Here is a 24,080-nt window from a genome sequence, read left to right as displayed (position 1 = left end):
TAGACCTATTGTGATCATTTCACAATATATACAAATAACAAATCATTATGTTGTACACCTAAACCTAATACAACATTACATGTCAATTATATCTCAATTTAAAAAAAAAACCCACTTCCAAAGAAGCAGTGGACCAGGTTGTTGAGGCTCATGACCCCAGATCCATTGCTTATTAGGGCTGTAATTTCAGTTGAATTGTTTAACTTCTTCGTGCCTCAATTTCTTCTTCTGAAAAGGAAGCTAGACGTAGTACATCAGAGGGTAAAACTCCTAGAGCCTCGCACCAAGTACAATCTATATATGAGGTGGTTGGCATTATCACTGTAAATGGATTTGAAAAAGAAGGGTCAAGGCTAACTTTGAGGCCATGAAGGGATTTTCTGCATTGAGCTTTGGAGGAGCTTCTGAATTCCAGAATCTGTCAGAAGCAGAACTTTAGTACTTACCAAAAGCCTTAAAATATGCATAGCTTTGATTCAGCAATTCTCCCTCTGAGAATCTATCCCATGGAAATAATCAAGGTCCTGTGAAAAGATCTGATTCCAAGAGATACCCTTTGAAGCACTGCTCTAACAGTGAAGTATTGAAAACTCCCTAATTCTCCAATAGTAGGACACTGGTTAAGTAAATTCTGCTCCATCATACAAAGAGACTTTCTGCAGCTTTTTAAAGAAGATTTCTTTATTTATCTCAGTGAGAGAGAGAGACCACAGGGGCGAGGGGCAGAAGAAGAGGGAGAGAGAAACTCAAGTAGACTCCACACTGAGTTCGGAGCCCGATGTGGGGCTCCATCTCATGACCCTGAGATCAGACCTGAGCTGAAACCAAGAGTTTTACACTTAACTGACTGCACTACCGAGGCGCCCCCATTCTGCAGCTTTTAAAATGATGTGCTAAGACATCTATTAATTTGGGAAAACGTCCATGATATAATGTCATTAAATGAAAAAAAATGAATAAAAGCATATTACAAATAAACGCGCACAGACACATAGGAGAAAATTCTGTTTTAAAACCCATATTTTATGCCACTATACTGAGATATTCCAACAAATGTATAGATCTTCCAGTACTTTTTTGTTTAAATTTTTAATTACTCAGGTAATAACAAATACATCTTCTTTTTAAAAAGAAAACATTACAACAAAATCCCCCCTGACACACCCACCTTCAATTCCTGCCCACTCCTTCAACTTGAGATTTAACCACTGTGTGGTGAGTATCCTTTCAGAATATTCTCTGCATATCTTTACTACATAGAGATGTATTCATAGTAAATATATATAATACTATTTTGCACCAAAGGTTTTTGTTTCTGTGCAATCTTATCACATGTGTAGGTTTGTGTAACCACCACCACAATCAAGATATAGAATGGTTCCATTTTTACAGAGATCCTCATGCCACCCTTTATAACCTTATAGCCACATGCACCCCCTCCAGTTAAGACTCCTGACATCCACTAATCTGTTTTCCATCTCTATATTTTGTTATTTTAAGAACATTATATAAATGGAATCAAACAGTAAATAACCTTTTGAGATCAATCAGCATAATTCTGTACAGATCTACCCAAGTTGTTGTGTGTAGCAATAGTTTTAACTATTGAATAGTATTTCATGATATGGATGTATCACAGTTTGTTAAACCATTCACCCACTGAAACATCTCTGCATTGTTTTCAGTTCGTGGCTATTATGAGTTGAGCTAATACGAACATTTGTGTACAGCCTTTTGCATGAACATAAGTTTTCATTTCTCTGGGATAAATGCCCAAGACTGTAATTGCTGGGTTATGTGGTATGTGCATGTTTAGTCTGCAAGAAACTGCCATACTCCTTCTGTCAGTGGCTGTAACATTTTATGTTCCTACCAGCAGTATATGAGTGATCCAGTTTCTCTGCATCCTTGCCAGCATTTGGTGTTTATCACCAGTTTTTATTTCAGCCATTCTGATTGTTGAAGTTTCGATTTGCATTTCCCTCATGACTAAGATGTTGAACACTTTTCATATGCATTATTTGCCATCTGTATATCCTCTTTGGTAAAATGTTCATGTCTTTTGCCCATTTTCTAATTGAATCGTTTGTTTTTTACATTCAGATTTGATAGTTCTTTAGATATTCTGGTGCAAGCCCTTTGTCAGATACAGGGTTTGCCTACTTTCTCTTAGTCACTATTTAAGAGTCCATTTCTGTTTTTGTCAAAGTTATACATGCACAGATTTAAGTAGACAAATAGTTCCATGAGACCTGCTATGAAAAACAGCAGGACTAAGCTCCTTCTTCTCAATGTCCCTCTCTCTTCCTAGAAGCAGCCACTTCCAGCTCTTTTAGCTGGCTCTCTTGCTATTTATTGCCACATCACTAAATAGCATGTTTATTATTTCCTGATTTTTTTGTTTTTGATTTTTGGCATTATTTATTGCCTTTCCATTATGAAAAAAATGAAGATTTTTTTCTCTTTTTTTACTTTCCATTTATTCCAACATATGTACCCAATTCCTCCAAAATAAACCCACAGTCCCATATCCCCAATTCTAGATCCAAAACATTGTTTCATAATTCATACAGCCTGAACTCATTTGGCAGTAAAACGGATGAAAAACTACTTCTAATTTTTATTGCTTAATGTAAATATTCATATTGAGCTGCAGAAATATTGATATGTTTGATTAGGGAGTGAAAGCTAAGACCCTTCTAGGGATGTTCTGTAATAAACTATTTGCAGTATTACAAAAAATTTTGAATATCCATCGTGTTTCTTAAACAAAGCTGAATGTTTTTTAAGATTTTATTTATTTATTCGTCAGAGAGAGAGAGAGAGAATAAGCAGGGGGAGCGGCAGGCAGAGGGCGAAGCAGGCTCCCCGCTGAGCAAGGAACCCGGTGCAGGACTCAATCCCGGGACCCTGAGATCATGACCTGAGCTGAAGGCAGGTGCTTAACTGACTGAGCCACCCAGGCATCCCACAAATTTGAATTCTGAAACATATTTGGCCCAAGGTTTTCAGATATGGGATTATGGGCCTGAATAATTATAATTTGATTAGATAAATATTCAGTGTTTACATTATTATGACTATATAAATAAATTCTATTCACGGGTAAGCCATGTTGTATATGATTTGATACTATTAATGTCAAAACCATGCAGAATTACTTTTATAGACTAGCACATTTTTAAATTATGTTAAAGAAGGATAACATAAGCTCATAGAATAGGAATTTTATTTGATGGTTTTCCTATATGTTATTTGGTAGAAATTTAAACTGAGCATTACTTCCTTGAAGTGTTTGCTCAAATTGCACCTTCTCAGTGATGCCTCCCATTACACCCTATTTTATTATTTGATTATTTATTTTATTTTCAGAATTCAAGATCCTTTTAATAACAAGGTGGGGTCTGGGATTAGTTTTTGTAGCTGTGACTGGTCCTGTGGCCTCTGGCTAGCTCAAAAATGGGAGATAAGCTTACAGACACTTTATACTTGCCTTATTTCCAAAGAATTATAAAGTGTTTCTCCAATTAAATATTTTAGTATGAATGTTACTTTACAGTAGAAGTTATTAGACTAGAGCATTTTCGATCATCTAGAACATCTAGAAACCTCTGAAAAGTTGAATTGCTCTAAATTGTTTTGAAATCATCTATGTTAGAAATCACTACATTTTGGGCGCCTGGGTGGCTCAGTCGGTTAAGCGACTGCCTTCAGCTCAGGTCATGATCCTGGAGTCCCGGGATTGAGTCCCACGTAGGGCTCCCTGCTGGGCAGTGATCTGCTTCTCCCTCGGACCCTCCCCCCTCTCATGCACTCTCTCTGTCTCTCATTCTCTCTCTCAAATAAATAAATAAAAAATTTAAAAAAAAAGAAATCACTACATTTTAAAAATTACACACAGTGCATGGTGAGCATATGATGGCCAGAGAGTGATGTCCAGCAGCTCAGGCCAAGTTGTGGGGACAGAGTAGCTTTAGAGGAAAGCAGACAGAATGAGAAAATGACTTTGTTACAGGCAATATAAGGCTGTGAAAATCTTATAAATTTTTTGGCCCAAAGGTCACTGACCACTGAGAAGTAGATACTGATAATATATAGGCTGTGGGCAAGGGGAAGGTAAAGATGGGTCTCTTTAAAAAAAAGATTTGCTTCATCACCTTCTCTTTGGCTTCTGCAGATGGTGTTCGAAGAAATCTGACAAGTGATTTTGCCACAATTCTATCTGCAGATCAAGAAATCTGCAAAACAAATAAAAATCCATATATTTTATTATGGATATTACCTTTTTATACCGTAGACCTTGTAAATTCTGATCTTTTTCAGTATAAGAATTGACAAGAAAAATGTTTGAGATATTTAAACAGGATTTATGTAGCATACGTTTTCAGAAATGAATGTATTTTCTATAAGTACAAAATGACAGATATTTGAAGATATTTTCACTGATACTCATGGTAACTGTTTGCTACAGTAAACCATCTTCTAAAATATGTTTGCTTTAAGACTTGCTTATTTTTTATTGTAACTTATGTTCCATATTTCATTCATTATAACTTATGTTCCATGTACCACAGTCTCTGTGCCAAAGCATTTTTGGAGGGATCATCATGCCCCCAAAATATCACTCATCTGTAATGGGGCCAGACCCCACGCATTCTGTATAAACAATCTTCTTTATTTGATGGTTATGAAATATACAAAACATTTATATATACATAAAAAAGCACTAAATTAGATCAAATCCCCTAAAATGTATGAAATTATTAGTTTAAACCAACCAAGAAGCTTCTATAATAGATTTTTTTTTAAAGTGTAAGACAAAAGAACAAAAATACACATTCAGTATGACTGTGAAAGTGATATTGTGATATAATAAAGAATATCTCTGGTCTTTGTCCCTGGTTTTTGGCACAGAGCTTCCAAAGCCCTTGGAATTTCTTGAGAGATGGGAGTGTGTTATGCTAATAAAGTTACTCTAGGAGCCTTTAGTAGCTCCAGGGTGGGTGCTAGTTAATAGAAAAAGCAGCCAGGTGATTAGAGGGCTAGACCCTTCAGCCACCCGGCCTCCAGGGAGAAGACAAAGGCTAGAGATGAATCACAAGGCCAGTGATTTTATCAAGAGTGCCTGTGTAATAAAACTCTGATTTAAAACCACAACAACAACCACAACAAAACCTGGGACATTGAGACTGGGAGAACCTTCCTGGCTAGTAACCACATTGACATGCCCGGAGAATGATGGAGAGAGGGCAGAGGAATCCAAGAGTTGGTGGGATTAAGGTGACAGGACAAAAACTGATAGATTTGAACAAGCTTTATGTGAAGTGGTTATGACTCTTACCTGAATGAATTATGGGAATGGATAGTGTGTCTGACTGGGGGAAATAACCTAGCACTGTAAAATAGAAGTCATGTAAATCCTTCCTTCAAGCCATAGTCATTAGACATGCTAAATGGGAATGAATAAGATTGCTCAGGCCCATGCAATATAGAACAGAGGCTAGAGTGCTGGTTTGGACAAAACATCTGCACAATAGCCACATGTGGAGTGTAGACTGGGGCTTATGACAAAAGTCTGTGAGCACCTCCCAGTGACAGCTACTAGAACTCTGGACAAAACAATTTCCATTTGGAGAAGCAATTACTAGCTTGCTATCAGACATTAGCTGAAACTGCCTCTGACTGAAAAACATGAAGTAAGGATGTCTTGGGTGATGTCAGAGAAATGCTCTAAGGAGGAGGGCAGTGCCAAGAAGAGTTCTGTAATAGAACAGAAATGGTTTGTGCAGGAACACACCACCAGGGCAACACACGGAGTTACACAGCATATTCATGAGCAGGTAGACTGTCTTCCCCAGGAATGACTCTGGAACCCTGTGAGGAGCTGCAGGATTCTAGCATCATTTGGACAGTGCCTGTAAACAGCTCCCAACAGACCAACAAACAGCTGCTTGGCTTATGGATGGCAGTTTCAACATGAACACACGACACTGGGTTTGGAAGGCCACCACTCTGATTGAAAAAGGGAAAAAATTGGCTCGGTGAGCTGCACTGCATGCTGTTTACCCTTCTGTCTGGATCTTGACCTACTCATAGGCAGTGGCCAATGGGCCATATGGTCAGGCAGAAGGGGAGTGGAAGATTGGCCTATTAAAAGGGTGCCCTTCTGGGGCACGGCCCTATGGAAATCACTATGGGAATCTGAAGGGTGCATTCAAGTAGGCCATGTCAATGCCCATCAGAACCCCCTTCCAGCATCAGAAGATGATTGGAATTGACAAGCAGATACCCAGCTGTGCTCACTTGAGGTAGCCACTGGGTTAATGAAGTGAGTGGACTGAAACAATGCAGAGAGGGGTTGAATCTAGACATATTCTTTTTGCACCCGCAGAGGCACAAAATGCCAACAGGAACTGTTCTGTCTGCCAGCAAGAGAGATTTAGAGACTGCAGATGGGTATGGGGAAGATGCTCTGGGGGAGAGTCCTTGTACATAGCTGGCAAGTCCGACTGATGCCTGTAGGCCTGGGGGCTACAAGTGGGTCCTGACAGAAATAGACACTGACTCTGGGTTGAGCTTTTCTTACCCGGTGGTAGACACAAAGGCTCAGAGAACTACCAAGGAACCGGAGCAGAAGGTGTTACACTGATTTGGACCACTGATTCACATTTCTTCAGACCAAGGAACACACTCTACAGCCCATCATGTCCAACAATGGCAGAGAAATACAGTAGTCCTCTTTGTCCACAGGGGATATGTTCTAAGACCCCCAGTGCATACCCGAACCTGCAGGTAGTACCAAACTCTAAATATACTACATTCTTTCCCATACATACATACCTATGATAAAATTTAATTTATAAATTAAGCACGGTAAGAGATTAATAATAATTACTAATAAAACAGAACAATTATAACAATATACTACAATAAAAGTTATGTGAATGTTGTCTCTCTCCCTCTCTCTCAAAATATCTTATTGTGCTGTACTTACCTTTCTTGTGATGATAGGATAAAAGCCTACGGGATGAGAAAAAGTGAGGTGAATGATGTAGGCATTGTGACACGGTGTTAGGCTACTACTGACCTTTTTTTTTTAAAGATTTTATTTATTTCTTTGAGAGAGAGAATGAGATAGAGAGCATGAGAGAGGGGAGGGTCAGAGGGAAAAGCAGACTCACTGCTGAGCAGAGAGCCCGATGCGGGACTCGATCCAGGGACTCCAGGATCATGACCTCAGCCGAAGGCAGTCGCTTAACCAACTGAGCCACCCAGGCGCCCTACTATTGACCTTCTGACAGTAGGTCAGAAGGAGGAACACCTGTTACTGGACCATGGTTGACTATGAGTATGGGCTACTTCCACCCATAGGCAATATAGTTTATCCATTGTTAGCCCCAAAAATTGCCAGATAGAGTGAAAGCGCAGCCCACCCATTAGGCCCTTAGGAATTCTGACGAATATTTTAAAACAGTTTGTTGCTTAGGAATCATTCCTTCTTCAAGCACTATAGTTGCAGCCGTGGCCCACAATTTCCAATTGTGGAAATGAACACCGCAGATAAAGGGAGACTACTGTATCTTCCTCGGGGTAGTACTTTGATAAAGAATTAGAACAGGCAATCAAACATTGGTTGTCTAAATAGTTGGGGGGGGTGGATAGAGGCAAGAAGGGCTGGCTTACATGCCTTCATGAGTGTGTGCTCACGCTCAACATGAGGGGCTAGGGGAGTGTTCCCACTGTTCTGGATCTGGGGTCAAGGGGTGGGGGAGGATGCTGGTACAACAACTATACTTTTTTTTCCTTTCCCACATCACCTTAACTTTCTTTTTCCTGCCTGGTGCCATGGTCCGTGGGCCACGGCTGCAACTATAGTGCTTGAAGAAGGAATGATTCCTAAGCAACAAACTGTTTTAAAATATTTGTCAGAATTCCTAAGGGCCTAATGGGTGGGCTGTGCTTTCACTCTATCTGGCAATTTTTGGGGCTAACAATGAATAAACTATATTGCCTATGGGTGGAAATAGCCCACTAGGTCTGTGCCTGTATAACCCTACCCTACATGAATGGGAGTAGACTAAGGGGGAGGCACTTGCTAGACTTGTATCATTGCTTGCAATCTAGACCAGCACAGTGGCTGAACCTAAGGTACCTTCCAAAGGTGAAAAGATTTGGATATAAATGGAGAGGAGGAATAGTGGCTAAAAATAAAGGAATGAATAAATTTGTTATGCAATGAGAAAATTCCAATATTAATGCTTGGAAAGAAGCTCAGAGCAAGAGATGAAATTGTCCTTTAGCTCAATTATACCAGATGCCTGAAAGTGTGAAGTTGAGACCACTCCTGCTTTTGGAACTTGACAAGATTAAAGGAAGGAAGCCTGCAACCCTAAGTGCCCTCACTCTGAGAGACATTCTGGTCCTAGGATATGATGATGATTGGACTAATTATTATAGACTGGATGCGATTCTAGTAATGTGCCAATATCTTTTGACTCTTATTTTTCAGGTTATGTCTATGATAATGTGATATGCTATTACACACTGGCATTGTTGAAAAGATAATACTGATATTGATAATCAAATGTATTGGGAAATTGATTAATGGCTTCCTATCCTTAACCCACATTGACTCTTCTAAATGTTGCTGTATCTTTTATGCTCAGTCAGTTATGTATCTTGCCATAAAAGATCCCATGGTCAAAGACCAGGGGATAACCTGTGACATAATGAATATATCCGGTTTGAGATGAGGTGTATAGGAGGTGTCTGGTACAGAGCTTCCAAAACCCTTTGAATTTCCTTAATGATAGGAGTATCTTTGTTGTGCTAATGAGGTGACTGTGTGTGTGTGTGTGTGTGTGTGTGTGTGTGTGTGTGTGTGTGTGTGTGTGTGTCTGTGTGTGAGTGATGGTGGTTAGACAGCTTCAGTAGGAGGACTGGTCATCAGAATAACCACATGGTTGGAGGGCTCAGCCAACCTGACCTCCAGGGAGAGGAGGAGTTCAATCACATGGCCAGTGATTTAATCAATTATACCCATGTAATAACACTCTGATAAAAAATAATTCAGGACAGCAAGGCCTATGAGAGCTTCCCGGTTGGTGAGCACATCAATGTGCGGGGAGAATGACAGTCCTGGATTCCGTGAAGAGAGCGCATGGAAGCTCTGTACCACCCCGCTTTCCCCCCAGACCTCTCCTTTCTCCTGGACCTTGCTCTAGCATCTCTTCTACTTGGCTGCTCCTGAGTTGTATCGTTTATAATGAAACTGTAGTTGTAGTAAAGCATTTCAGTGAGCTCAGTGAGTCATTCTAGTGAACTATCAAACCTAACGGGGGCATGGTAGGAATCCCCAAATCTGCAGCCAAGTCACAAGTGTGGCTATCTTGGAGTCCCCCGCATGGGGCTAGCGACTGGTTGGGGGTCCTGTCCCCTAGTTCATGGGACCTGACACCAACTCCGGGTAGGATCAGAGCTGAACTGTAGAACACCTTGTTGGTATCAGAATTGTCAGAATGCAGAAATATTTTTTTAACTTTTTAAATTGTAGTAAAATAAATATAAAATTTACCCTTTTAACCATTTTTCTTTTTAAACTTTTAATTGGAATATAACATAATGTAAAACATACAAATAAATATAACTTATAAGTAAACTGCTCAATCATATTTCACAAACTGAACTCACTCTTACACCCAGCATCTGGATGAAGAACAGAATATTTCAACATTCCAAAAAAGAAAAGAAATACATTAAAAAGACAGAAACATTTTCATAAAAGAAATCTAGATATATTCATTAAAATTGGAGTGAGAGAGGTAATCACTTTCCAATATATACGCATACACCCAGTCCATAATCTACCTTTCCAAAATTTACTTCATGGAGGATTTTCTAAGGAGTATTTGTGTTAATGTTCAAAAGCTTTTGTGGCAATAATTTTAGGACATACTGAATTAAGGTAGTCAAAAAGGTTTATTATTTAAGATTTTCACAAATACAGACTCCAGGACCTAACACCTGAACATTCTCAAGTCAGGAGAGGAATGAGGAAAATATTTCTTGTCCATCCTAGATATATTTCTAAAAAATGATAAGATATATATATATATATAACAAAATTTACCACTTTAACCATTTTTAAGTGTACGATTCAGTGGCATTACGTATATTCACAATGCTGTGCAACCATCACCACTGTCCATTTCCAGAACTTATTCATCCCAAACAGGAATTCTGTACTCATTAAACAATAATGCCCCATTTCCACCTCCCCTCCAGTGCCTGGCAACCACTATTTCTTCTGTCTCAATGAACTTCCCTATTGTAGGCACCTCATATAAGTGGGGTCATACAATAGTCTGGTTTATTTCACTTAGCACAATATTTTCAAGGTTCATCCATGTTGTAGCACGTGTCAGAATTTCCTTCCTTTTAAAGGCTGAATAATATTCCACTGTATGTCTATACCACATTTTGTTTATCCATTCATCTGTTGATAGACATCTTTTTTGTCCATGTTTTTGCTACTGTGAATAATCCTGCTATGAACATTGATGTATAAGTATATATATATCTATGTACACACACATACATATATATATACACATTTTCATAAATCTACCCTCATGTATTTTTCTTATATAAATAAACTTTTGGAACATCTTACAATTTAGAGGTTGAATAAAAATTAACGATAACATACATTTTAAAGAGTCCAATGTTTTATTATCAGAATTAATATTTGTTCATGCTGAAGATTCAGGGATAAAATAATGGACAAAAAATTGGAATGTTAGCAATACTACATAGGTGTGTCATAAACATAGGAATATTTTGCTAATTATTGGACTAAAATATATAAAAGATGAAATTATGTCAATTATTTTGTTATTAGTCTTTCTGAATGTACTTTTAGTATTAAATACACAGCAAGTGCTTATACTTAAAGAGTCTGCCTTTTTTTAGCATTGAAAATATGCTCATCCTTGATTAATCAGAATTAGTTTCAAAAGGTAAAAATTCTTCGAGGTAAGCAAGAAATTTAGTGCCTCAGACCTATATTCTTGCTGGACTGGCTGGTTGATGATCGCTCTCGTTCTTTAGTAATTTCCATCTCAATTTTGGCTCTGATTTTCTCCCAATCTATTTGGAGCTGCAAAAGAAGAAAAGAAGAAACATACTTATATTTTATACCATATTTTGCTTAATTCAAGGTAACCAAGAGCAAAGAAAAATAGAATGATGGCTTCTAAATCACTAGTGAAAAAGAGAGCATGAAAGACAGGTTATGAAATAATGCTAAAAAAATACCTTTAAGAATAAGACCAAACGGAACAATTACCACAATAAAAAGCAAAGACTCTCATTATGATTCAAAAGACCAAAATCTAGTTGTATCTATTTATAAAAGGTACATCAAAAGAGTCCCATGGAGTCTTAAGATTCTGCACAGGTGCCTCAGGGCCAGGGGAAAAGGTGAAACAAGGGGGAAAATGGACAGGGTCCTCGCCATGAGGCCATGTTTCAAATGGGTTAGCGCCTCACCTCTTATATACTGAGGTTTCCAGTAGAAGCCTAGCTCTGAGTAAGGATATAGGAGCATTTGCTTCTCCTGAGCATACTCTGAAAAACTGGCTGCTTTGCAATAACTTTTAAAGTAATATAGACATTGGGATGGTTTAGACAATGACAAAAAGATATTAAAGGAAGTGCAGTGAGTAAGCAAGGCTGGGTGACACACAAAAATAATCACAAAAACTGGTACCATTCTTGTTTCCTTTTTTTTTTTTTTTTTAGATCTCTGTGCCCAACATGGGGCTCAAGCTCACAACTGGGAGATCAAGAGTCAGCCAGGCACCCCTGTTCCTTCCCTTTGATCCATGATGCAGTGCCCCCTGCCCTGCCTTTCCCCTAAGCTCATTACACTAGGTGCTAGCAATGGACTCTGCTCTGAGTTCTATGAACAATTTCTTTAGGAAAAAGCATTCTATTGTTTAAAAAAGTTTGGAGATCACTACTTTAGGAATGTGTGTTCTCTCAGGAAAGACACAGAAAAATTTGGGGCCTAGATTAAACTAACTCTGATTTACAATAAAATAAATCCAAACTCCTGAGACTGAGCAAAAAGTGAATTGGTTTCCACCACCATATAGGGGAGCTGAGTGAAGTTAAGTATTAATCCAGACTGAGGTACTACAAATCTGCCTGAGCAGATTTCTTTCAAGTAACTGGTAGATTAATTTAACCTTATCAGGACTTCATGCCTCTTTTTTTTTTTAAGATTTATTTGAGAGAGAGAGAGCGCGCACGGGGGGGGGGGGGGCGGGGGGCAGGGCAAAGGCAGAGGGAGAGAGAGGATCTCAAACAGACTCCCCGCTGAGTATGGAGCTAGAAGCAGGCCCATCCCACACCTTGAGATCATGACCTGAGCTGAAATCAAGAGTCAGAGCTTAACTGAGCCACCCAGGCGCCCCCATGCCTCTTTTATTTTGTGCTGAAAGTTGATGGAATTAAGTATGTGGTTCTTTTTTATTCCAATATCCTTCAACTAAATTTCTGTACAGTAATTTGTGGATATTTTGGTCACTTTTTTAAAAAGATAATTCTATATACTTGCCTATAATATGTAAAATAGATGAATTAAAAGAATCCCTCTTACTCATAGAAGATGAATGTCTGTGGTAAGATGCAAGTGACAGCTCATTGAAAGGCAGAACAAATGTTAGATAATTTGAAAGACGCATTTTTCAATCAGGCCAGAACTTGATATTTTTAAATGGCAAAACACTCGTTTCTAAGTCTAACAAAACACTTGCAAAAAGAAAAACAAAACTTGATTAATGCCTTGGCCTTCTTCCAGCCTTAGACTGACCTACATACGTTTCTCAGATCCATCACAATAAAACCATATATCAACCGTGCCCTACACAACTCTTGCTCTGTTGCACCAGAAGTCCATCAAGCAAATTGATGACATCTATATTAGTCACTTGTTATAGTACAGATGAGGGTGTCAGTTGATAGCTATCCTATTGAAAATAAACGTTTCACTTTCACTCTGGCATTAATCCAGTTTTAGAATAGTGTTCTACTGATAATTTAGTTCTTAGAATATTTTTACTAGTGGGTTTTAGATAAGGATGCACTCATGACAGCTTTCAAGTGACTGACTTCTACACGAAGACACATCTTTTTCTATTATAGGGAGTGTCAGTACTATTTGGCACTTCTTATTCTAGTCCCTGGTAAATTCTTCTTATTCACATAGAAGCAATTTCAAAAGCATACCAAATGGCTTCCCATCCTCTATCTCTCTTACTCTTGGCTGAAAATCAGCTTCCTCTTTACAGAGAATACAGAGGCCATCAGACACGAATTCACCTAGTTTCCTTCTTCACACAAACCTACCTACATTTGTATCCATCTCTGGCTCTTTCCCTTCTGTCTCAGGCCAACCTCTTCACATATGTCCCCAGTCCCATCTTCTTCCACTCCGCCGGGACATCTGCCTTCAGTTATCACACATTCAATTTCCTCCTCTTCACTGGCTGCTCCTTATCATCCTTCCCCCTCAATTCTGTCTCCCTGCAAACTACCACCCTCACTCTTCTTCTCATTCCTGATTCTCATTTTCTCCCCAGAGCACTGTAATGTGACTGTGTTCCTACTACACTGCATAAACTTTTCACTAATGCCACCATCAAGTATTTTTATTCTTCATCCCACATATGATTCAATGACTCCTTCAACAAATATTTAGTGTTTACTATACGCCAAGGATTGTTCTAGGTGCAAGGATTCAGCAGTGAACAAAAAGATAAAAATCACAGGCTTCATAGAAAGATAAGCAAAGATAACAGTGGAAGATATAAAAATATATAAAATGTGAGAAGTGGTAAGAGTTCTGAAAACAGGGAAGGGAAACAGTGAATGCTAGGGGTGGAGTTGGGGGGGATGGGTATTGTGTTTCAAATAGAATGGTAAGAAAAGGCCTCCCTGAGAAGCCGATGTGAAGACCTACAAGAGACAAGTGAGTCCATGGGTATATCTGGGGAAGAGCATAATGACAAAAGGAAGAAAAAGATCCTGATGTAGAAGCATTCCCTGGACCTTGTTGACCACAGCTCTTTGAGAAATCTCTCAGACTGTATACCATTCTCTTCTGATTTGCTCTCCTTTCTAAATGTTCTTCCCAGTCTTTTTTTCTCCTGTATCTTTTCCCTAGACAACCTCTTAACTGTTAGTATTCACCAGCGTTCCAACCACAACTTTTTTATACTTTTCCTAGGAGATCATACCAACTCACATAGCTTCAACTATGCCTACATGGGTCATGACCATAAATTTATTTATCATGTCCTGATTACTCCTTCAAGGTTCACAATTATATTTCCAATTGCCCATTAGATATCTCCATCTGGACACCCCACAGGGACTTCAAACAAAAAAATGTATATTTTCACGTATTCAAACTCAAAAGGTCTAAAACTTGTATATTCTCATGTTCCTTATCTAGATTAATGGTATCCCTCCCCATCTACTGTCACTCACACTAGAAATGTTGAAGTTGTTCTCAAATGTCTTGCCTAGCCAACTTAACCACCCTTCCTCCCACCCCCAAGCACAATGTTCTCTTGATTTTACAACTGATTTTTTTCTTACATTAATCTTACCCTTTCCATCTCCTGGTGGAACTATTATAGTAATCTCCTACCTGGTCAGTGTCTGCCATGTTTACTTTTATATTCAAAGTAGCAAGGGGTGTACATTGTCTGCCAAAAGTGCTCAATAAATATTGAATGAATAAAAGGTAACTACCCAGCAGATGAGCTATCACCTAACAATTTCTCTTAGGTTTTGTGTCTCAGGACCTCATAATATTATAAGGCCTTAAAACCTGCAAAAGAGCTTAAGTAGTAGCTATGCCTAAAGTGGCTTGTCTGAACTACAGTATTGGCTCTTCTTCAAAATTCTATACTTTCTGAAATTCTGCTCCCAAGCTGTTGGTTTGTTTGTATTTCCACTGTTTTCTCTCTCCTGGAATAATGTTTTAAACATTTCCTGGTTTTTCTACTTTTCTTCTTGTACAGAATATATTCGGTAGAGTGAATTTTATTTGCCAGAATTGCAAATTATTTTACAAATATTTACTGAACACTATTGTAGACCAGGTATAATGACTCTAGTTGGGGTCTTAGAAGACAGTCGATCTTGTATAAATCCCAGGTTTCCATATTTTAAACTAGAAATGCCCAAATAACATTTCAGGGCTCATAAAGACAAATGTCTATGAAACTTTTCACTTATAAGGTTTCACATTATGCATTGTGAGCCCACCAGAATTCACCACATATCCAGAACAAATTTCTCAGTTTTTTAAAAAAGATTTATTTATTTGTGTGTGTGTGTGAGAGAGAGAGAAACTGAGAGTGGGGAGGGGGAGAGGGAGAGAAAGAATCTCAAGCAGGTTCCATGTTCAGTGAGGAGCCTGTTGTGGGGCTCGATCTTATGACCCTGAGATCAGGACCTGAGCTGAAACCAAGAGTCAGATGCTCAACTGAATGAGCCACCCAGGCACCCCTAATTTCTCAGTTTTTTAAAAATGATCTCTATTTAACTCTTAATTCTCAACTAAAAAGTTTATATAATCAAAATTTTGGCTTAGATAAATAGTGGGAAATTTTTAAAAATAATTTTCATCTTAAAATACTACTTTGTAATTTCTAGGTAGCTTCCAAATTACATTAATGAAGAAAAAAAGGAGGATACTAGAATGTAGGACCATGGGGAATCAAGGTAACCTACATAGTTTCAGGGTTAAAAAAAAAAAAACCCTCAAAATAACAAAAAGTCATGTTGTTCTAGTTATCTCATTTTGAAGATTTCTGCTACTCTTGTGATTGATGTATTACATTTTGGTAACAGTTGAATACATAGATAATAAGAAAGAAGATAAAAAGGTTAAGTTTTTGCTCTCTAAAATATAATTTTCATTATAATGCTATATTTATAATATAAATTATAATAATTATAAATTTGAAGGTAAGAATTATATTTTCTATGTCCTCAAAAGCACCTAATGTGAAAATACTGAAAAAAATATTGATGGCAAGGATAATGAAGAAAAACAGAGTAGGATGAATCTGCTTAAAAATTATGCAATAAAGTAAATTTAACGTGGGTGCTCAGTTTTAATATATTTTCAAAACTATGATAAAAAGATCAAGTGATCGGTGATTCTCTGGGCTGCTTAGCACTGTAGTGGTGGTGGCTACTGTTATATTCTGTGAATTAGAGTGTAGTCCTCAGAGGTCCCAGGGACCCTGAATTTGTCCCAATAGTAGAGTAAGCTCTCATAGCCCAAACTCTCAGAAGATTCATTTTCAGTACTGAAGTTCCAAATGAAACAAAAAGTCTGTGGCACATCTATAAAATACACCCCTTTCTGGGCGCCTGGGTGGCTCAGTTATTTAAGCGTCTGCCTTTGGCTCAGGTCAGGATCCTGGGGTTCTGGGATCAAGGACCGCACCCAAGACTGCTCCTTGGGAGTCTGCTTCTCCCTCTGCCCCTCCCCCCACTGCTTGCGCTCTCTCCCTTTCTCTCACTCTCTCTCTCTCTTTCTCTTAAATAAATGAATAAAATCTTAAAAAAAAAAAGAGAGAGAGAGACAACTCCAGATGAGTCCTTGAATGGCTCCTGCATGACGGCTGGTCACCAGAAAGACCAAGCCATGATTAGAAGCTAGGAATTTTCAGTCCTGCCCCTCAACCTCTTGAGAAAGAAGTGCTGAAAATGGAGTTAATGATCTATCACATCTATGTGATGAAGCCTCCATAAAATTCCAAAGTACAGGTTTCAAAGAGATTCCGGGTTAGTGAACACATCCACACTGGGAGGGTGACACACCCCAACTCCAAAGAGACAGGAGCTCCTGAGGTTAGGGCCTTCCCAAACCTTGCTCTAAGTATCTTTTCATCTGGTTGTTCATCTGTATCCTTTAATAAACTTATGTTTTAAATAAATGTTTCCCTTAGTTCTGTGAGCTACTCTAGCAAATTAAACAAAGGGGACATGGGACCTCTGATTTATAGCCAGTCAATAAGAAGTACAGCTAACAACCTGGACTTGTGACTGGCATCTGAAACCTAAGGCAGGGGTTACTGGGATCTCTGATCTATAACTGGTCAGTCAGAAGCACAGATGATAACCTGGGCTTGCAACCGGCATCTGATGGTGGTGGGGTGCAATCTTGTGGGACTGAGCCTTTTACCTGTGGAATCTGATGCTATCTCCAGACAGATAGTGTCAGAGTTGAGTTAAATTGTAGGACACCCAGCTGGTGTTGGAGAATTGCTTGTCAGCATGGGAAAAAACCTCCACACATTAGGTGACCAGAAGTGAAGTGTTCTGTGTGAATAGTAAAGGAGACTCACAGGTGAATGACTCATAGTAGGGAAGAGCTGTGTTTTAACCTATATAAGAGGGAAAAGACTGAGTTTCTCAAGTCATATGGCAAATGGATGATGTTGGCTTTAGTAGAAATTGTAGGTACCTTCTCCCTACCTTTATTCTTCTTCCCAGGATTCATCTAATTTACCCTGCTCTTTAGGACAGGTCAGAACATTCCATTTTATTCTGTCTCCAAGAAGCAACATTCCCACATCATGTACAAGCTCCACAAAAACAGAAGTCATATCTGACTCAGCATCCAGCATAGTACCTAGCCCAGAGTGAGCACTCATAAACATTTTTTTGAATAAATGAATGAATAAAAGGCTAAGAAAATCAACTGTTTCACAGAATTTGGAGCAAGGTTGCCCCTGTCTTGGGATTACAAGGCTCTTGAGTCTCCATGGCTAGAGATGAACTATTTATTTCTGTAGTCTGAGCCTAGGTGGATCTAAGCAGGTGGCTAATGACAGTCCTGCTCTAGGCACTTGAGCAAACTGCTCCACCTCTCCTTGTGGGCTGGTATATACTGGAATGACTTTCTTCTAATTATAGTGATGAAACCTGAGATTCTGGTAGGGATTTGAAAGGCAAAGGTTTAGCCTTCTTTGGTTCTAGGCAGTGAAGTCTCCCTGGTCTAGGCCCTTCTCCAGGTGCAAACTAGCTCCCTAGAATTTTGCAAAGTGACAAAGTATCCATTTTCTGGCCAATGCCCTATGTGTTTATGTATTTCCCTTGGAGCAGAGTGGGCAGCTGGTGGAAGACAAAATTCAGGAGTTAGAAACCTTTATCCCAGCCATTTATATTGTTTATATAAAAATATCAGTTAGCATCCAACTTTAACACAAATTAAATATAATGAAAACAGACTTGAGTTAAAATATGGCTTTAAGGAGCGCCTGGGTGGCTCAATTGGTTAAGCGTCTGCCTTCAGCTTAGGTCATGATCCTGGAGTCCTGGGATCAAGCCCTACCGCTGGCTCCCTGCTCAGCGGGGAGTCTGCTTCTCCCTCTGCCCCTCCCCCTGCTTGTGCTCTGTCTTTCTCACTCTCTCTCAAATAAATAAATAAAATCTTAAAAAAAAAAAAAACACAAAAAAACACATGGCTTTAAGATTCCAGAAAAAAATCAGTAATATAATTAGATAGTCAAAATAAGACATAATATCATAAGGCAAAAAGTTATTTTTTGGAGATTGTGGTATGAATTATTCCAATTTTGTCTTATTAAGATAAATATATATTCTTATAAAGCATATACATTATCATAAAATACTGTATAATACTTACACCTTCTGCATACTGCAAGTATCGTTTATTAGTTTCCTGTTTACCAAATGTCTCCAAAAACTTTTGACGGTAAGCAAGAACTGTATCAACATGTGTTTTGTATTTTACAGCCAATTCAAGTGCCCTATAATGAGAAACAAAACAGATTATCAGCACTGATTGTATTAGCCTCTATACACAGCAGAATTTTGGGAAAAGAGAGTGGGACAAATGGTCTGTGTTGGTCCCTCCCCACTTATCCCTCAATATGGAACACCATTCCCTACCTCACCCAGCTTGCAAATTCCTACTTATACTTCAGGGTTCAGATGAAACATGATCTCTTCTCCCTGACCAACTTCCTTTGTAGAAATAAATGACCACTTTCTTATCTGTGTTCCCTAACATTTTACGCATACTATTACTCCTACAGCACTGCTTACAGTATAATTATTATTTATGAGTCTGTCTCTTCCATAACCTATACTTATTGAAGGGAAATCTGGGTTTCATTTCTCTTTGGTGAGTACTCCAGAGTATATGTATGGTCAATGTTCACTGAAAAATTCATTGAAATCATAATAAAATTCAAGTGAATGAACTTACCCCCTATGTAAGTGGCTTAACTATCTTGACCATTTTTTTTAGTCTATAATTTATTCTGTTCTAGAATTTATTTATCTAAAGTCTAAGTTTATTCTGCTCAATATTCAATTAAATACTGATATCCTTTATGTTATAATACAGCAAATTTAAAATATAAAACTAAAATTTGTAGATAATAAAAATCTGACAAAATGCCTTTTGCCATTTGATTCTTAGAAAAAGTTAATAGTCATTTAAACTTTATAATCCAATTAATATATATCAATATAACCAAGTTATTTTTAAGGTAATATTTTATTTAAATAGCAGGCAAAAACTAAATGAATTGCTGAAATCAGTGGTATAATAGCAAAGACATACAATCTATATATTGATAATTTGGAGGGAAATGAAAAGATTAATCCTCAGTTCTTAGCCTATTTGTGTATGTAGGTTTTGGACAGAATCTCAGCTCATGATTCTGTGCATAACTCATATTAGTTGAATCAGAAACAATCCAGTACAGTATAGCTCTCCTACACTGTTCACGGTAATCTTTTTTTAAAATATTTTATTTATTAGCGAGAGACAGAGTGAGTGAGAGAGAGCACGAATGGGAGGAGGGTCAGAGGGAGAAGGAGACTCCCACTGAGCAGGGAGCCCAATGTGGGCCTAGAACCGGGACTCCAGAATCATGACCTGAGCCGAAGGCAAATGCTCAACCAACTGAGCCACCCGGGTGCGCTGTAATCTTGTGTTTAAGTATGATGTCAAAGCACATTCTTTTTCAAGTTCCCTTGCTTTCTAATATGACATATGACTTCTGAATAGGCCAGTCATGATTTATTTATCAGCGCCAACTATTGTAAATCAATTCTTTTAGACAATACTGACTACTGACTAGATTTTTTGGAACATGTGACCCTTCAGTAGGAAAATCTGTTTCATTCTTAGTATGCTTTGGTTTGCCCTAAATAGTCACTCTAAAAAGTATTTTAGATATGCCCTGTGCATTAATTGACAATTGGTAGACAACTGAGAGAAATATTAAAGACTTAATATAAAAATTACGAATATAAGTCATGGGTAATACAAATGATAATGCCGAAATTCAATACAATGATTTCTTATAAAAATATATTTACATAAACCATATGGCTAACTCCAAGGATCAGTATTTGCTACCCATCACAAACTCCTCACAAAGTTCCCTCATTCCTCTATGACTTTAAGTCTTTCAGAGAAAAAGAGGATACATAGAAAAGAATGTAGAAGTACTGCAACATAGAGGAACAAAAGTGAAATGCAAGAAGGCAAAAACCAACTCACAGAGCCTCAAAAAATGAGAAACAGAAGTAAAGATGGGGGCTTTAATCTTTCTAATCCTGTCCCATATCACCCTCTATATATCCTTAAGGCTCTGACTCCAGTGTGGTTGTGTGAGTGGAGACTCTGGTGAACCAGCCCTTTCGTACCTGAAATATGCCACTTCCTGTTCCTTTTTTATGACTGAACACAACTGGGGAAGGAATTCTTGTTGTGCAAAACCAGAAGTATTCCAAGTGGGGAATACATAAGCATCTATTCTGGGTTAGGACTTTTCAGAAAGAAAATTATCTCCAAAGAGATAATTTGTTATGGAACATCAGTACATTTAATTATGTAGAAAGGATAGAATATGATGTCTAATACTGCATTTAGATACTAGATGCTAAGTATTAGCTATATGATAGTCATTATTATTATAAAATATGTATTATCTGATTGAAGAGCAATAGCTAAAGGTAAACATTCAAATTATATGTGCTATTTTAAATGTTCTCTAAAAGCATACACTGGGTAAAAAATGTTTCTTTATCACAGAGGAGGGAATTCATTCCAAATTATATAAGGGTTATGGGAACAGCATGTCTCTAGCTTTAAAATGGTTATTTGGCAACCAAACAAATGTGACATTAGATTATGTGGCTGGAATAAATCCATGTATCCTCTCTATTTAAAATAGAAGGAAGTTATATAAAAAGATTTTATAACTTCAAAATATGATCTTTTACATAACTTGAATGAAGCAAAATCACTTTATATAACTGGTAGAAGTAGAGAAATTATTTTTTATTAATACTTACATAAAGTTTCTACTTCTCTTAACTTCAATTTTTGAGAACAGACTACCACCAAATGTCCAAAGTGAACATCACACAGATGACTTGCTTACCTACAACTCTTCAAGGGCTGTAACCTATTAGGTTGCAGGTAATTTTCTTTTTTCTTTTTTTAAAGATTTTATTTATTCATTTGAGATACAGAGATACAGAGATACAGAGAGAGCATGAGCTGGGGAAGAGGCAGAGGGACAAGGAGAAGCAGACTCCCTGCTGAGCCGGGAGCCTGATGTGGGTCTCGATCCCAGAACCCCAGGATCATGACCTGAGCCGAAGGCACTTAACCATCTGAGCCACCCAGGTGCCCAGTTGCAGGTAATTTTCAAATTCAAATATGAATGACAGAAGCACAAACCAGCAGGACTGTGCTTCTCAAATGGAATAACACATATTAACAAAATGAAATCTGTTCCCTTCTAAAGGACTTAAACAAGTATAGAAATTCAGGGATCTTAAAAGCAATGTAATATATTTTTTATCCAATACTTAAATTCTATCTTTCTAGGAATCTAATTAATTAATGGATCTGGGCAATGATCATCAGTGGCTGCTAATATCAGAAAAAGAGAGGCAACCAGTCACTGTGAAAATATATTGAACACCACCTCTGATTGAGCCTTACCAAAAGGAAAAAAAAAGTTAAACCTGAATCTAATCAAGTTTCTAGATTCAACAACAATTTATGGTTAATTCAATGGGCAAAGGAACATGTCAAATCACACCACAAAGATGTAATCAACAAAATCCAGACTATGGGAAACTCTATTGACCCAGTTTCTGCAGTGGGAAATTACAAGAAAACACAAGAAAGAGGAAAACCTATAGATTAAAAGAAGCTTGAGAACATATTAATCAATCATAATGTATGGGCCTTCTTTGGATCCTGAACCAAACAAACAAACAATACAACAAAACAAAACATTTATGAGACAATCAGAGAAATAAGAACACTGAATAGAATTACTGTTAACTCTTTAAAATGTGACCATGGTACTGTGGGTAGATTTTTAAAAACCTTGAGATACATACTGAAATATTTACAGATAAAGTGATCTGATGACTGGGATCTGCTTTTTAAAAAATTGGTAGGGTAGGGGTCGAGAGAGACAAAGATGATGAAAGACATTTCAAACCTGGAAAAATCAGCATGCCAATTTTATAACATAGTAATTTCAGGTGTGTATACGTCCTACAGGCGTTTTCACTGAGGGACACATAACTGAGAGAATGAGGGGAGAAACCTCATATGTCATAGAGAAGAGCAGCACGCCACTCTGTTTCAGAAAGCAATCTGTGTCGAAGCCTAATGCAGAGGAGAAGGCTACCACTGAGCGCTCTTCATTTCAAATCCTACAGCCTTTCTTCCTTAGCATCACAAATCTCTCACAGCTCTGCTTCTCTCTGCCAGTCTGACTGCTTCATCCCAATCTTTCAGCAGATTTTTCTTCTTTCACCCACCCCATAAATGTAGCTGATGTCCTCTCACTCCACACATTTCCCAAGCAATTGCGTCCATTTTTCTGGCTTTACTTGCCATCCATTTACTGATGACTCCTAAATCTACATCCCCAGTTCAAATCTTTCTCATGAGCTCTGGGTTCATTAACCAACTAATATCACATATCTATCTCTTCACAAATATTTTAAATCCAACATGCCTAACACTGAATTCACTATATTCCCTTCCAGATCTGCTAATAGTACCATCATCTACCCAGTTATTGAAATCAGAAATTTGGGAGACATCCTAGGATCTTTTTTCTTCTTCACACTTCAACTTCTAATCAATCACAAGTTTAGAGAAGGCATAAATCTTCAATGGCAAACTCCTCACAAATAGAAATGTGAATAAATTCTTCTGTGATGTTAGGAAACTATTAAGTACAGCGGAAAATGTAATTTACCAAGTAGTAGATAGAAGAATACATTAAGATCAATTGGGTTTTAGAATTTATGAAAAACATTTTTATTACCTTTCCCAGTTATAGAGATTAATATTGATCTGGATTGCTTGATAAACAAGGCCAGCCTGAAGAAGTACCATTTCAGCTTCCTGTATGTTCCCACTAAACATTAATATGTGAGCCATTTTTGATTCTTTAGATGGAAGCTCTTTTATAGAATTAATGTACTGAACTTTATCAATCTAAAAAAAGAAAAAATATATATGAAGTGGATAGTGACAGCAATATAACAAATTATGGTAAGAAAACCCACAAACATACAGATAAGTAAACATTATTTACTTCACCAATTGCTGCGTAGGCTATTTCTGCAGTGGTCATATCTCTGTTAGCAACTGCCATAGCAGCTAGGCAAGCCCACATGGTTTGCTCCTAAAGTGAAATAGGAGAACAATTATTTCAACTACGAGCAGAACTGCCTTAAAATAAGCAGTGATTTAAAATACATTAAAGCTGGGGCGCCTGGGTGGCTCAGATGGTTAAGCGTCTGCCTTCGGCTCAGGTCATTATCCCAGGGTCCTGGGATCGAGCCCCGCATCGAGCCCCACATCGGGCTCCCTGCTCGGCAGGAAGCCTGCTTCTCCCTCTCCCACGCCCCCTGCTTGTGTTCCTGCTCTTGCTATCTCTCTGTCAAATAAATAAATAAAA

General features: G+C 38.0%; 2 protein-coding genes across 6 annotated transcripts in view; one reads left to right on the top strand and one right to left on the bottom strand.

Annotated features, from left to right (window-relative positions):
• Nucleotides 1-24,080, top strand: part of CUNH3orf80 (chromosome unknown C3orf80 homolog) — a 56,142-nt gene that overhangs the window by 13,491 nt on the left and 18,571 nt on the right. The gene's annotated exons all lie outside the window — the stretch shown is intronic.
• The window catches only part of IFT80 (intraflagellar transport 80), a 123,336-nt gene continuing 108,895 nt past the window's right edge, over nucleotides 9,640-24,080 (bottom strand). For all 3 annotated transcript variants that reach the window (XM_088025619.1, XM_088025620.1, XM_088025621.1), the window contains 4 exons: nucleotides 23,715-23,804; nucleotides 23,442-23,614; nucleotides 18,743-18,866; nucleotides 9,640-11,158 (listed from right to left, as the gene is read on the bottom strand). In XM_088025619.1, coding sequence (XP_087881745.1) covers nucleotides 11,048-11,158; nucleotides 18,743-18,866; nucleotides 23,442-23,614; nucleotides 23,715-23,804 — 498 coding nt within the window. In that variant the 3' untranslated portion in view covers nucleotides 9,640-11,047. The remainder of the gene's footprint in view (nucleotides 11,159-18,742; nucleotides 18,867-23,441; nucleotides 23,615-23,714; nucleotides 23,805-24,080) is intronic.

This window comes from Eumetopias jubatus, unplaced genomic scaffold (genome assembly GCF_037043125.1).
Source record: "Eumetopias jubatus isolate StellerSeaLion01/CBP00866 unplaced genomic scaffold, mEumJub1_p1.0 scaffold_1, whole genome shotgun sequence".
Taxonomy (NCBI): Eukaryota; Metazoa; Chordata; class Mammalia; order Carnivora; family Otariidae; genus Eumetopias; species Eumetopias jubatus.
The sequence above is the reverse complement of the archived record's forward strand: the minus strand, read 5'-3'. Positions and strand labels throughout refer to the sequence as shown.